Source organism: Macaca fascicularis, chromosome 7 (assembly GCF_037993035.2).
Source record: "Macaca fascicularis isolate 582-1 chromosome 7, T2T-MFA8v1.1".
Classification (NCBI taxonomy): domain Eukaryota; kingdom Metazoa; phylum Chordata; class Mammalia; order Primates; family Cercopithecidae; genus Macaca; species Macaca fascicularis.
The window spans coordinates 139,572,485-139,588,212 of NC_088381.1; the positions used below are offsets into that span (position 1 = coordinate 139,572,485).

Sequence of the window (15,728 nt, forward strand, 5' to 3'; positions counted from 1 at the left end):
AGGAAATACTTTCCAAGTTTGTTATTTCTTATAGGTTCTAAGCCAGTCTTCCACTGTGTCATTTTCTGGTTTCAAACCATACAAGCACCATTTAATGTTTTCTTTTGTTTAGAATATTAACTGTGGTTAGAAGCTTCAGGACTTGTACTTTCCAAACACTGGCCCCTCCATCACAGCTTCGTGCCTTGCCGTGGGGTTCCCGAAACCATGGGACTTTTGAGCTTCGCTGGGGTTGCTCCAGCTAGGTCACCATTGCCCATTGACTTCCATGTTTCTTTTCATTTCTTTACTTAACTTTTTTTGAGACAAGGTCTCACGCTGTCACTCAGGCTGGGATGCGGTGACACTGATCTTAGCTCACTGTAAACTCCAACTCCTGTGCTCAAGTCATCCTCCCACCTCAACCTCCTGAGTAACTAGTACTGCAGGTGCATGCCAAACCACACCCAGCTTATGTGTTTAAATGATTTTTTTTTATAGAGACAGTGTCTCACTGTATTGCCCAGACTGGTTGTAAACTCCTAGCCTCAAGTGATCCTCCCTCCTCAGCCTCCCAAAGTGCTGGGATCACAGGTGAGAGCCACTGCACCCAGCTGACTTCTACATTTCTAAAGCTTCTGGATGGTGTTAGGTCCTTAACTTACTTGATACCATTCACTACTCCCTTCTCCTTCAAATTCCATTTCCTTGTCTTCCAAAATGTATTCCTGATTTTTTTGTATCATCAGCTCTTTGCACCTATCTCATCACCCTGAAATTTTTATGTTCCCCACTTCTTCCTCATTTTTATTTGAATCCCACACTGTGCAATTCTTCTAGATGGTTCATCCACTTGAGCAACCTCAACCATCATCTGTATGTGGGCAGTTCCTTAGCTGTCTGTTTTGCCTTGGTCTCCTTTTCACTTTTCATATTCGTGTGCCTGACTACCTACTGAACATTTGCACTTGAAAGGCATGAAAGTGTCTCACATTCACAAGTTCAAACTGACTTGACCTTCACCCCTGCCCCTCCTTCTGCCTCTTCCATCTCTTGTGTTACCCACCTTGGTGGACGGCTTTGCCATCTACCTGAGTATCCAGAATAGAAGTAGGATTTGTTATCAATTTCCCGTCGGCACTATCATCCCATCTCCACACACGTTCCTGCCATTGCCTGAGAAGTCCTCATTTCGCACTGAGATTCTTTTGCTTACCTAAACTGTTGCCAACAGCCTCTAGGTATGATTACCAACCTCCCACTGGAAGGATGACCTAATAAAAATAGAAATACTCCTCACGCTGTGCCTTTCATTATAGCCCTTCCATGGTTCCACACAGCCTTCAGAATCAAGTCCAACTCACCAGCAAGTTTGCCTGTGTTGGCTGGGTGCTGTGGCTTATGCTTATAATCTCATCACTTTGGAAGGCCAAGGCAGGTGTATGGCTTGAGTCCAGGAGTTCAAGACCAGCCTGGGCAACATAGTAAGACCCCGTATCTACAAGAAAAAGAAAATTAGCCAGGTGTGGTGGCCCATGTGTATAGTCTCAGCTACTTGGGAGGCTGAGGTAGGAGGATCCTCTGAGCCTGGGCAGTTGAGACTGTAGTGAGCCGTGATCACGCCACTGCACTCCAGCCTGGGTAACAGAGTGACACCCTCGCTCCCAAAAAGTTTGTCTATGTGGACTTGCCTTCCCTTTTCCCCTGTCATCGTCACCACCCCCATCCCTAGGCATGTGAGTGGCTCTCTCTCCTCTGCAATTACCATGTTCCCCTTGATGCCTTTTTAGGAGCTCCTCTGCTTGGTGCACCTTCCATTCCTTCTTTTGACTGCTGAAGCCTTGCCATGCCTTCTCTGAGAAGCCGCCTTTAATTTCTCCAAAACACTCTCCTCCCATTTCTACCTTAACTGCCCCACTAGGAATGTTCTTACCACCACATGGCTTCTTCACTCACAAAATTTATGAAACTTCACTTTAATGTTATTTTTTTAAACTTAGCTTGTCTTATTTATCTTTGTATTCCAAATATCAGCTATAGACTCTGGCATTTAATAGACTCCCAATGCTTTTTTTAAAAAAACGTTATTTGGTAATTAAACCAGGAGACCTCATAGTTTACCATCTTGTGTCCACACTTCACATGGTACTCCAGCTTTCCACACTCAGAGTTCCCTCACCTTTCCATTTGTAGTAATGACCCTTTAATATCAAAAGGGCTTATTTAAGTAACTGAGGACATAATTTAATCTATCTTAGAGAAAAGAAACCAATTTCCTTTTATAAAAATTAGATGAAAGGTAAAGGCAAAGCACTTGACAGCCTGATAAAGCTATAGCATTAAACATAGATTTAAGTAGAATTCTTTGGGTTTTGTTGACTAAGTTTAGAATACTTCATTTTAAAAGTATATTGCTGGTAGAGCTTTTCTAAAATTGACTCAAAGTGAAATGCAAGATCTTGATTGACTTCTTCAAAAGGTTTTAGTTGGGATTGAATTCTAGTGTTGTATTTGTCAGCCAAGACAAGGGAGAAAAGCAGAGGGCTGCATTTGACTTAAAGTCACCGGACTCTGAAGGCTTCTCTTTTCCACTTCTTGCAGGAAACAGCATACTCTGGCATCCATGTCAGGATTAGAGTTGATGTGATTTGCAAGTTCATATTTTTAGATGGTACTGCAACGGTGGTTCCTATTCAGGCATTCAGGAAATGGACACAATGGCTTCAGTTTGGTACACCTCCCAGTTCCCCATCGTTTACAAACTCCAGAGTGACCCAGGAATGGGAGGAGGATGCTCCAGCACTGTGTCCTGAAGAGCTCCGGCTCTTCAGTTACTTACTCATCATTCTGTGGGCCTCGAAATTAGCTATTCTGCACTCACTCTAGGGAAATGTTTCCATAACGGCTTCCTTTCTGCAGGGCCACCTGTGTATTAGTGTGAGCTGCCTGGAAACTCCTAGAAGCACCAGGAGTGTAGGCTGTGCTGTCCAGGGGCCGTGCTTTGCATCCTGGCTGTGCTACTGCGAGCATGTGGCAGTGGGCAAGGTCCTGTCCTTCTGCACTTTAACATCCCCATGAGTCAAGTAGGTCACAGCCCCACCTCTTAGACTCTGTAAAGATCAATTAGGATAATCCCTTATCAAAAATGCTTGGACCAGAAATGTTTCAAATTTCAATTTTTTTTTAAATTTTGAGCATATTTGCATTAATCTTATTGGTTGAGCATCCCAAATTTGAAATCCAGAATGCTTCAACGAGCATTTTCTTTGAACGTTATATTGGCCCTCAAAAAGTTTTGGATTTTGGGGCCAAGTGCAGTGGCTCACACCGGTAATCCCAGCCCTTTGGGAGGTTGAGGCAGGTGAATCACCTGAGGTCAGGAGACCAGCTTGGCCAACATGGTGAAACCCTGTCTACTAAAAACACAAAAATTAGCCGGGCGTGGTGGCAGGCGCCTGTAATCCCAGCTACTCAGGAGGATGAGGCAGGAGAATCACTTGAACCTGGGAGGAGGAGGTTACAGTGAGCTGAGATCACACCACTGCACTCCAGCCTGGGCAACAGAGCGAGACTCTGTCTCAAAAGAGAAAAAAAAGAACAGGATTCCCATGATCTAGTCTGAATAGCTGGTATGAATTATGTGGTTAGAAAGCCAGTAGTAATTCTGTTCACAAAGTACACAACAGGAAGCGATGAAAAGACAGGCACGAGTTGCTTGAAGTCGAACATGACTTGTTCAAACTACTCTGGATATAGCACCCAAATTACATCAACTTGAATCATTGTAGAGATTTTTCTTTTTTTTTTTTTACATAATTCCTAGTTGATATACATGGCTGAAGACAGAAGACTTTAACTTGGTCCTGTTCTCTGGTTGGATAGCATTTTAATTGCTAAGTTGTGGTAAAATGCTGTGCTTAATTATGGACTCCAGCATTTAATTTGTCCATCACTGCTGCTATTTGAAATGCTTTCAATTGTTTATACCACCAGCTCACTGTTTGCACTTGGGTTACTGAGGGCCTTATGTCCTTGTGCATATCTCACCTTGGAATAAAAAATAGGAAATAGAGCCGGGCGCGGTGGCTCAAGCCTGTAATCCCAGCACTTTGGGAGGCCGAGGCGGGCGGATCACAAGGTCAGGAGATCGAGACCACAGTGAAACCCCGTCTTTACTAAAAATACAAAAAATTAGCCAGGCGCGGTGGCAGGCGCCTGTAGTCCTAGCTACTCAGGAGGCTGAGGCAGGAGAATGGCGTGAACCCAGGAGGCGGAGCTTGCAGTGAGCCGAGATCACGCCACTGCACTCCAGCCTGGGTGACAGCGTGAGACTCCGTCTCAAAAAAAAAAAAAAAATAGGAAATAGAATAGAGATGTAATTAATCCTACCTAATCAGTTAGGAAAATATTTTACCATCAACTTCTCACTTAGAATTCCATATCCATAAGTTGATAAGTTGTAATCAGTCATAATCTGCAGTGATCAGTTTACTATGAATCTATTAATGTTGGCACTATATATGTCATCCTGTAAGTTGATTCATGGAATAGGTGTGCAGGACAGGGGTGGTTGTGTTAGAAATCTGTGTGTGTGTGTGTGTGTGTCAGCTCTCTTTTCTCTTTTAGCCTGGTGTGAAACTACTTCTGGAAGAATGAAGGACGTATCTTGGACCATCTCTTCCTAAATGTCCAACCCTTTCAACTCTTTGTTTTCACTGCAGTGAAATGCATTGTATATAAATGAAAATCTGGTGTTAAGTGTAGTATTAAGTGTAGTCAAAAGACTGTGGAAATAATATCTCTTGATGGTGATGATCATGACTTTTTCAATTGCTGCATTCTTAGTACAATTAAAAAAAGCCCTGGTGTTTTATCAGCAGAAGGAAGCCCCAGAGAATGTTTGGTATCGGTTATTTTTTAAATGTTTAGTTATTTCTTGACTAAATTTGTAAAAATGTAGGGAAGAAAATCTTCTGAGATTAATGCTGAAAGATTTACAGAATTCCTCTCTGACAGTGACGAGAGCATTCTTTAAAAAGAATATTGCCTGTATTCAACAGAATGGAAAGATCTCAGAGCAATTGAAAGAGGTATTAATCTTCGTCCTCTAAACCTATTGGGACATTAACATCAGACATTTGGGGCTCTTTAAGACTAACCAGAAAGATCTGGATTTATCTCAAAAGAGAAGAAAAGACTTGTGATCTTGCTGTAACTTCACTGGACTCAGCAACCCTTAAAACAGAGTACACTTGTGAGGTGGGTTGGGATGGACAGAGATCCAGGAGGTCAGTGTGCTGGTTTTCCTATGTGAGCCAATGTGAGAGGTGCTACTCCCAGTTCTTGAAGCACCTCTTCAAAGTGGCAGGATAGCAATCAGCCCAACTTCCAATAACGATCAGCCTCAGGCTATCTCCACAGAAGTGGACTGCCAGTACCCAGACAGGCGGCAGTGCCTCCCACTCTCCCACTAGGTCTGTTCTTAAATAATATTTGTGTGATAGTTTCAAATTCAGAGTATTTGGAAAAAATAGTCATCAGAATAAGGGCTAATTGTGATTTTTTTCTTTGCCTACCATACATACATCTAGAGTCATAAAAACATTTGGGTGGCATTCCATCAGTTGCTCTATGTGTGTGAACAGTCCGAAAACAAAGCCACTATTGAGTTATATAAATGCAAAAGAGGGATGCGAATGAATGCCAGCCTTCTGAAAATGCTATTTTTTCACTTTGGGATAACTCCAGTAACCAAATAGAATTTTCTGATACATTTGCCAAATAAGAAAGCTGAGGTTGAGAACTAGCCTGAGGTATCTTAGCTTAATATACGTTTTGGAGAGCAGGGTAAGAAAAGCAGATGTAAAGGTTACATCTTGACTTTTCCTTTGGAATTAGGTTGTAACTTCCTCATAGAAGCATAAACATTTCAACGTTTACCGTAAATATACTTCACTGGCATTACTTGTTTACTACCCCTAAGTCAAAAAATCATCAGACCCCTACACGTTGCATTAATCTTCACTGAGTTAACATGCCACTGCTGTCTCCTTTTTGCTGTTTTTCTGTAACACCTCCTCCCCTTTGCAGTAAGAAAGTCAAAGCAGCTATGAAATGAAACTATATTTGAAGTTTCTCTCTATTATGTGTGTATAAGAGCCAAACTCTTCAGGTTGAAAGGAATGTGGTATTTTGTTACATTTGGATTCATGTCATTCCTTAAGCCTTACTTCGTTTTCTTTTTCATAACCAACTCCTCCCAGTCCTACCCCTTTCACATCACTTCACAATTAATCACTTTAGAATAATAGTGAGAAATTTGCAATATGTCTCAGTGGAAAAGAGTAAAGAGAAACCCATGTTATGGTACCCAGATAAATGTCTTTGTTTTCTCTTATCAAAACACATTACCTGAAGTAGAGATGAGCTAGTATCCCACTAGTCTGTGGCCCCGCCATACCTGTCCCACGCATACCCTACTTTGAGACCTGGCAACCTAATGACAGTGCCAGTGGGTGGTTCGCCCATATTTCTCACAGTCTGTATAGCAACAGCAAGATCAACAATGATAACAGGAAGACTTTAGAAACCCTGCCTCTTTTTCTTCTCACCACATTTCCTGAACACTGACATCCCAAGTCTCCCTATTTGCCCCATTTCACACTAGTTAGAACAGGCGTTGTCCTAAGTTCTCTCACCATCATTATGTAAGATTGATGATACTCACATGGGTGTCTGGGCTTAGATATAATTCTATCACCTGTAACTCCATCCCTTTTTCTTGCATTTTAGAAGGCATATTAATTTTCAGTCTGTTACAATTGCTTTTATTAAATTATTCACAAATTTTGGCACTTCATTATTAGTGACCAACTGTTGTTCAGGTGATCTAGCCCCATCATAGTTGAGAACTCCTGACTTGGGGCATCTGACATAACTATGGTACTTGTCCTGAATCCCCCTTTTCTTCTTCTTTTTCTACACCATTGATAGGGATTCTCCTTCATTCAAAAGACATGTTAAGCACTCAGAGATGTAAAGATAAATAAGGCTCAGTCCTGGCCCCTTAAGAACAGAGTCTTAATTCACGTTAAGGGAGACAAATACACATAAAATAACCATTCTGTATGACATGGTGTAATGGTGCAAAGAACAGACTGTCATGGGATTTGAGGAGATTCTAATCTATGAATTCAGAGCGATGATGTTGGAATCAGGCCTTTTTATGTGAGTAGCAAAGGAAGAAGGCATTCCAGGCAGAGAGAAAAAGATGAATAATAGTGTAAATGGGTGGAGTCTGAGAACTGGGACGCCTCAACTGTCTCTAGAATGTAGGGTGTGTGGAGCCATTAATGGGGATGGAGATGAGGATGGGGTTTGGTCAGATGGTTCAAGGCCTTAAAGAGAGTCTCGGGGATTTGGTCCTCTATCCTATAGGCAAAGGGAAGCTTTGAATAGGCTTTTAGCAGTCAGATGACTTGCTGAAGAGGGTGGGTTGGGGCTGCTGGAGGAATGGGGTGGGGAGAGCCTGGAAATTGAGAGACCTATCGAGACACTTGTACTGACCCAGGCTGCAGGTGAGAGAACTCAGAAGCCCTTCAGCAGGTTGGAAACTAGATAGCTTCTTTGTCTTTCTGTTTTCAGGACCAGCATCAGGGTGCCTGACACACAGTTTGTGCTCAGTAGATAGTGGTTGAACTTAATTAACTATGGAAAGTAAAGAAAGAGGAAGGGGAAAAAATGGCTTCACCATGTTTAGCTTGACTAGTCACATGACTTGCAGTCTCAAGTTGTCCTGTGAATAAAGCCATTATGTAGTACAAAAAAAAAAAAAGATGTTTATCTTGAGATAACAAATATAGGAAGGACAGTGTGGGGTGCTGGAGAGTGGGATAAAACGTGTTAGTCTTGAAAAGGTCTGATTTGGATTGCTGGTGAAGGGTGTCCAGTCGACATGTTTAGGAGACAGCCGGAGACAAATCTGGGCTCTCAAGTCAGACCTGCCTCTTGGGCATGGATTAATTTGGGAGTTGTACTTTTTAATATCTATCCTTATTCTTTTTCTATTAGCAAAGCTTCTCAGCCTCCTATACCTGAGGCCCCATCCTGCCCTACTCAGAAGATAAAGAGGCACTGTGGGACAGGGCCTCTGCCGGTGAAGCAGCTTCTGTCTCAAGGCTTCAAAACTTTGACTTGCCTTAGGATAGCTTTATGCGCAAAGTTGTTTGAGCATGCAAACCCATTGCACACTGTCTTATTAAGAAAAAAAAAATGTAGGCCTTCTCTAGGGGACACCAGTAGTTTAGCATGGAGTGCAGCGGAATTAGAGTCTAGAGACCTGGCTTGTTGTGAACTTGAACGATGACTTAGATTTCACTTCCTAAGTTATAAAATGGAAATTACCTCCCCTGCTACAAGAGTCAAGTGATTTGTGCCAGCATTTGCTTCTGAAATAAAATACCATTGTTACTAAGGGTTAGCTTAAACCTAGTCACAACTGTCAGCACAGTGTCACTTACTCATATCCCTGTGGTTGCCATGTTGCCTACTAGAGTAGAGGAGGTAGAGGGGAAAAATATGTCTGTCCTGACCACAAAGCTATGGTTTCTGCCTTGACAGCCAGTTGGCAATGTGAAGGACCCGTAACTTTAGAAACAGATACATGAGGTGCCCATGTGGAGCACACTTCTACTGTGATATTATATATATTCAGTAATTCTAGTTAAATTCACCAACTGTGGTTTTAGGCATTTTTTTCATGGAGGTTTTTATATGGTGATACTACCACCAACCAAAATTATAAATACTAAATAGCAAAATCTGAATATTCATTCCAGACTGTGAATAATAAAATTGGAAAACAAAGAAGCATACAAAAAATGTACCAGTGTTACTATGGTCATATACTCTGGGAGGACTAGTGTGAGAAACTGGAATTAATTGCTATGTTAATGTCACTTGGGTTCAATTATCTTCTACTCTGCCATACTAGGAAACTGCATAAGCAATTTAGCCCATTGAATTCTGGCAGCTTTTGGAAGCATACATGTTTTCTAGATCTTTTTTCCCCTTTATTTTTTGACACCCACCCCCCCTTCCCCGCCCAAGGCAGTTTTCCAGCTGTTCCCTGAGGGAGTCATTTTATGGGGAAGTTTCTTTTGTAGGCTTCCAGCTGGCTTCATTTTCACTATCTCCATGAAGTCACTGTTTTTGTCACATTTATATGATTTTATCCATCATGCATTGCCTTGGGATTTTCCCTTTGAATTGTTGACTTCGTGTTTTTGTATTGCACATGCAGGCTGTCTCCTGGTTCGGACATCTATGTGACGGTCTCATCCATGGCTTTAGCAAGATCCCAGTGTCGGAACTCCCCTAGCAACCTGTCTTCATCCAGTGACACTGGTTCTGTGGGGGGCACTTACAGGCAGAAGTCCATGCCCGAAGGGTAGGTATGCGTTTGTCCCGTTGTACGTGGTCCCTGTTGGCGTCATTTCTTTCATCTGTACTCAGACATGTAAAATGACTTCCATTCAGCCAGCCTTGATCAATTTGTAGACAAACAAAAGAGAAAATGTAGTTAATAATCCAGATAGAAAAATGGCTTCATGGCTGGTTTAAACTACTTCTTAGGAAGTTTATCATCATCTAGCCTCTACGAAGAACTCAGTGGCAAAGAAATCAAATTGCATTAGTTTGTCCATTATATATATTGTTTAGTTTTACAGTTCAGATTTTGTCACTTCTTATTTACTGCAAAGTGGAAACAACACCTGTACAAGTTTAGGATGGGAATAAGAGGGAGTTAAAAAGCAAAACTGTTGAAAAGACACAGAGCCTGTTCCACCCTCCTTGGAGATTTACTTCTGGACCACACACTTTGAGGAGTTCCGACCAGGCAGGGCAGATCCAAAGAGAGGGCCCAGGTAAATGAGGAGCTCGGAGACCATGTGGGAGAAAGAACTGAGGATGTGCAAGCTGAGGATGAGAATTATATGGAGGTGAGGAAGCCACAGTAGCTTTCTTCCAGCACTCTTAGATTGGGGATCATACTTGTCTGTGAGGACAACTGAGGCCAGTAAATGAAAGTTACAGAGAAGAAGGGTCCAGCCTATTTTGAGGAAAATATTTCAAAGCTGTCAGCCTGCCCTGGAAAGAACTGGATGACCTCATGAGGCAGAGTCCTTGGTCACTGAATGTGTTTCATATGTCAGCCAAATGATTACTTAAAACTCCTTCAAATCTAAGTGTGACTCTTAAACTACTAAATGCTTCTCTGGACAAAGAACAATTAAGCTCTTCAAAAACAGCACCAAGTAAAATTTAGAACAAGTTTTATCTTAGCTCCTCAGGACTGGGTATCCCTTATACTCTGGCATACAATAAATTGGGGATGGGGGCATATATGAGAAATGAAATTAAAAGTTCATCAGATGAAAATGTTTTCCAAAGCAGAGTTTAAAGATAGTCTTACTTTATTGTTTATTTAAAACCAAAGGGCCAGAAAAATGTCCAGCGTTAAGTTCAGAGGTTTAAAAGGTTCAGAGGTTTAAAAGTTTATACTGTTACCAAAAAATAAAAGCAAGCTGGGCACTGTGGTCCCAGATACTTGATAGGCTAAGGCAGGAGAAGGTCCCTTAAGGCCAGGAATATGAGTCCAGCCTGGACAACATAGGCCTGTCTCTTAAAAAATAAAAAAGTAAAAGCATGATTAGAATCCATTTCTTACTTGCATCTCCATGCCTTTTAAAAAAGTCTTAGTAAAAATTTAGAATAGGATCACAAATAGGTATATTTACTCTTGTGAATGAAACAAGGACCCTTAGGGAGGAGATGGCGAAAAGTGTAATTGTGAGTCATTTTTTTAAATGACCACTTTAACCAATTAGAAGTTTTCCTAAATCAAGGATTTTATTTTTAATAAATGCTACATCAGTATGTGAGATAGCTTTGCTTAGTGAGCCTTGTGATGGGGTATGTAAATGAAAAGCATTTGTGAAACAGTAACTGGGGAGATGATATAATAAGAGTTTTATTGGCTGGGCGCGGTGGCTCACGCCTGTAATCCTAACACTTTAGGAGGCCGAGGCAGGTGGATCACGAGGTCAGGAGATCGAGACCATCCTGACTAACACGGTGAAACCCTGTCTCTACTAAAAATACAAAAAATTAGCCAGGCATGGTGGCGGGCACCTATAGTCCCAGCTGCTCAGGAGTCTGAGGCAGGAGAATGGCGTGAACCTGGGAGGCGGAGCTTGAAGTGAGCCAAGATTGCGCCACTGCACTCCAGCCTGGGGGCCAGAGTGAGACTCCGTCTCAAAAAAAAAAAAAATTGAGTTTTATTAAGATAAATGTTTTTCTAGCCCCTTCTGCTTTGCAGATGCTTTATATAGATTTTTCTCCTTGGATTCTTATAATGAAATTGCCGTTTTTACACATAAATTGAGGCAAAAATTCAGTGACTTTGTTCAGTCATATTTGGTGGGGGTTGGAACTTGGCCCCAGGTCTTGCTATTGTTTATCTCCTGCCTTTCCGGTGTGCTACTTCCTGGTTTTACCCATACACGTATCAGCCTATAGCAAGGAGACACCCACGAGCATCAGTTCCTCCAGGCCCATCTCAAGCCATCCTCCCACCTCAGCCTCCTGAGTAACTGGGACTGTAGTGGCCACCACCCCCGGCTAATGTTTTTATTTTTTGTAGAGCCTGGGGTCTCACACTGTAGCCGAGGCAGGTCTCGACTCTTGTCCTCAAGTGATCCTCCTGTCTCTGCCTCCCAAAATGCTGGGATTACAGGCGTGAGCCACTGCTCCTAGCCCCTGTTTGGTCTTTTATTGTGTAGATTATGCATAAGTTCATTAGTAACCACATATAAATTAGTAAATTTCCATATGAATGTTTAAATTCTACACTCTGGCACTTTTTCATGGGCTCAGTCAGTATTTAATTTGTTGATATTGCTAGTCAAGGCATATGCTTTAATTAAGCATGTATTATTATTTTACAAAGGGAAAAATAAAACTGGCTCACTAAATAGCTAAATGTTCTTTCCAGAAATAAACATTTGCCTTTATTTTTTGCCAGTTTACCTGCTTCCAAATTGCCCTTCCCAAAGGCAGTTTAAAATTTATACAGTTTGAACATGGTTTCTACATGATCTAAATGATAGTAATCTTTGTATTTCAGACCACAAAGCAAGTACTCAGAAAATACTTGTTCCAAGAACCACTGACTTAATGATTTAGTAAACTACAAAGTTAAGAGGAACAAATCTCCACAATATACCATTTGGAAGATATATATGGAACATTAATATTTAGATTGTGAACTTTTTCTTTTGGCTGTGAATAAGTCTGAACTTGGCTGTACAAGGGCTTAGAAAATTTTGGTTTCTTACACTACATACCTTAGGTTAGCTCAGTCCTAATGGCTTCTGCCCTCATTGTTACAAGTTTGTTTACGTAGCATTCATACCTTTTTGAGCAGAGTGGTGTATATTGACCACAACATACACATTTCCACACCCACATAAACACAAACCAGGGTGTGTATACAAGTACAGACACGTAAGCAAAAACCAGTAGTGCCTGTCATTAAAATTTAGTTCATTACACCCAGGACTGCCTTCCCCTCATGGGTAAGGTCCCTGATGTTGTCTTTGCCTTTGCGGAAATCACCACAGGTTTGGAGTGAGCCGTAGATCCCCGGCCTCCATTGACAGACAGAACACCCAGTCAGATATCGGTGGCAGCGGAAAATCCACACCTAGCTGGCAAAGAAGTGAGGATAGCATTGCTGACCAGATGGGTAAGTAATCAATTTCTACAAGAAGCAAGTGCTTTTACAAGGTGACTTAGGTCACCTCTTGATGATGTTATCAAAACATTTTTATAAAAGACAGCCCTAGTTAATAAATATGAATTAGAATTAAGTCTCTTAGATTATGTATAAGTGAAAGCAATAAATAAGACCTAAGAGAAAAGGAATTCTAAGTGACCCCAAATTCAAAAGTGAAAAGGGGATAGGAATTATTTTCAGCACCTAAATTAAAACACCAGACTACCAAACTAAGTGCCTTCCCCCTCCTTGTTAATTTGTTTTTGCCTAGAATAAGTACCTTGAGAGATTGCTTGGTATACTTCATGTCAAGTTAAAAAACAAGACTATGAACAAAGTGGGAAAGAAATACAATTATTGTTTAGTCATATCTGTAGCTTGCTTAGAATCTCTTTCCTCCCTGATGTGCTTTTAAAAAAAATTCTTCTCACTCTGCTATTAAGCTGTCAGCTAAGGAAATGTCTTAGCAGTACGAAACAGCTGGGTGGAAGAGATTTGCATTAGCAAGCTCACGCCCGGATTTCTACTGCATAGCCCTTTCTTTCTATATATGTGTTGTTTCACAATGATACCATAACACTAGTTGATACAATAACATTTTGCCATGAAACAAGATTTTCAACACAGGAGCCTCAGGGATTTGGTACCAACGCAGTTGATGCATCATTAACGTGAATCTAGATTGTTAGACTGTTGGATTTTTTCCTCCTTTATTTAATCTCTAGTTGCATCAATGTAGGATAAAAAAGGTGTACATTTCAGGACTGAAAAGGATAACCTTATAAGACAAGACCCATCTGTTAATCTTCTCTGCAAATTCATTGTTCTGTCCTGTTTTAATGACTGTGCCCGAGTAAATGTACTAACCATGGACATGGCAAGGAGTGGAGATGTATTCCACCAAGACAGGGGTTGAGGAAGAGAAATGGAGTTCCTAGGTTCTGAAGATATGCTTTGTTCCAGTAGCTTCAGTGAGATGTGCCTTGTTATTGAAGCCATCTGTCATTCTCTACTCTTATCCCACCCACCCTCACACAGAAAACCTGAGCATATTCTGATCTGCTTTTCTACTCTTGACAGAATGTTTTAAATCCCATATGTTTTGATACTGTTAAGATGGTAATGACACATGTGAAAAGGATCCCTTCTTCAGCATGACTTTAGCAACTTTCTTTGGCTCCTGGTGCAGGCTTTGAACAAGGCTGCCAGCAAGCCCTTTGTGAGGCGTGCAGTGTCATGCCTGCCACACTCGGGAAGTCACACAGTGTGAGAAGGGATGGAAAGGGTAATTACAAGGTTCTTCCTAGACCCCTGTTCATTCTCTCACACTAACCTCCCTCTGGTCTTTTTTTCCCTGCATCCACTTTACTTTAGTGGCATCCCACTCTTAATAGATAAGACTTAAAAATGAATGTAGGTGAATTTTTAAAACGTATTTGTTTATCTTTTTCATAAGGTATACCTTTTTTAAAAATAAGATACCCCTGAAGTCTGCCAAAGAAGCCTTTCACCACAGTACAAGAGGTCCAAGTGGTGGCCTTTCACCGTTGAAAATCCAACCCTTCAAATAAAATGTTAAAATAATTTTAAAAATAATTTTTGATATCCCAGCATTCCAGAAAAATAACCCAGCCTTTCCTAACTGGCACATCAGACGGAATCAGAAGGCTTAGCTGGTATAAGCCATTCCAGGGAGAAGTCAAGAAAAATAATTGTTGCATTTTTATTACTCAGTACCCAATATTGAGTATATAATGGGCTGACCTTTCTCTACTCAGTTTATAAGAACAGCATTCTCTAATGACTTGCACTGATTGAGAATGTTTACGAGGTTCTTATTGGTTAGGCATCAGTGTATTGTATCAACAGGTACCCTCCTGACAGTGGAGACAGGAGTTTAACTTACTGACTTGGCTCACTTACCTTTATGGCTGTTTGCTTTTCTGCCTCTGCTTTTGGAAATGGTCGAGAGTCAGAGTCAAGGAGTATTTTGCCCTGTCCTCTACGTGTTAGGAAGGGTGTTTCAGAGGCCCAGGATTCTTGCTATTAGCTGTAGTGGTGTTATGGAGGATAAGTTCTTTATCTCTCACTTTTGGAACCCCATCTTGAACGCCAGCTTGGAGTCCCAAAGGAAGCAATTGTTTTAAGTAAACTAGTTGCTGTGTGTCTTTTCTGTTGTGCTCAGCTTACAGTTATAGAGGACCTCAGGATTTCAATTCTTTTGTCCTCGAGCAGCATGAATATACAGGTAAAATATTTCCAAAGTGTCATGGTAAGTAACACGTGATTGCATCCATGCCTGTCTAGGTAATGTAGACCAAGCTAGGTTAGCCACACTTGGCAATGAATGAATTTCATAAATTTAATTCATATAATCCAAATTTTTCCCCCCAAACCAAAAGTTGATTCTGAACTTTGCTGCGTTGTTCATGGCCTTTGGTTTGGTGGTACTTGGCTATGCTAATGTGTATGATGTGACAAGTTGTCACCAGCTGCAAGCTTTATCCATCAGCCACTTAAGTTTCTGACCTGCTGTCTATCATATAGACTCTTAACAAGCTTACTGCTGAAATGCAGAGTTTGCTGGTCAGTGAACTGAAAGATGCAATGGCAAGCCATCTTCATTTGTCACCATGTGCTTGTTTCTGCTTAGTGCCTGCACCATAATGTCCTATGCTGTATTCCAGAGCCAACATGCCATCTCCCAGCAGTATCAAAGGTACTGCCAGCTTTCCGAGAGAGCCCCAGTGGGAGATTAATGCGGCAGGATCCAGTGGTTCATTTGTCTCCAAACAAACAAGGGCATGTAAGTTAACTGTAAACTTAAAAAAATATTAGATTCCTAGCAGTGTACCTTCCTTGCACTGTGAAAATGCTCTGCTGTTTTCTCTACATGGCCAAAGAGGAAATC

The 15,728-nt window shown here is 41.3% G+C and overlaps 1 protein-coding gene across 50 annotated transcripts in view; it reads left to right on the forward strand.

The window, feature by feature from the left end:
• SIPA1L1 (signal induced proliferation associated 1 like 1) overlaps window positions 1-15,728 on the forward strand; it is a 409,504-nt gene that overhangs the window by 359,929 nt on the left and 33,847 nt on the right. For 34 of the 50 annotated variants that reach the window (XM_065548978.1, XM_073997682.1, XM_065548980.1 and 31 more), the window contains 4 exons: window positions 9,281-9,427; window positions 12,663-12,787; window positions 15,003-15,065; window positions 15,505-15,623. In XM_065548978.1, coding sequence (XP_065405050.1) covers window positions 9,281-9,427; window positions 12,663-12,787; window positions 15,003-15,065; window positions 15,505-15,623 — 454 coding nt within the window. The remainder of the gene's footprint in view (window positions 1-9,280; window positions 9,428-12,662; window positions 12,788-15,002; window positions 15,066-15,504; window positions 15,624-15,728) is intronic. The other 16 variants (XM_073997672.1, XM_065549002.1, XM_073997689.1 and 13 more) reach the window with 1 other exon arrangement.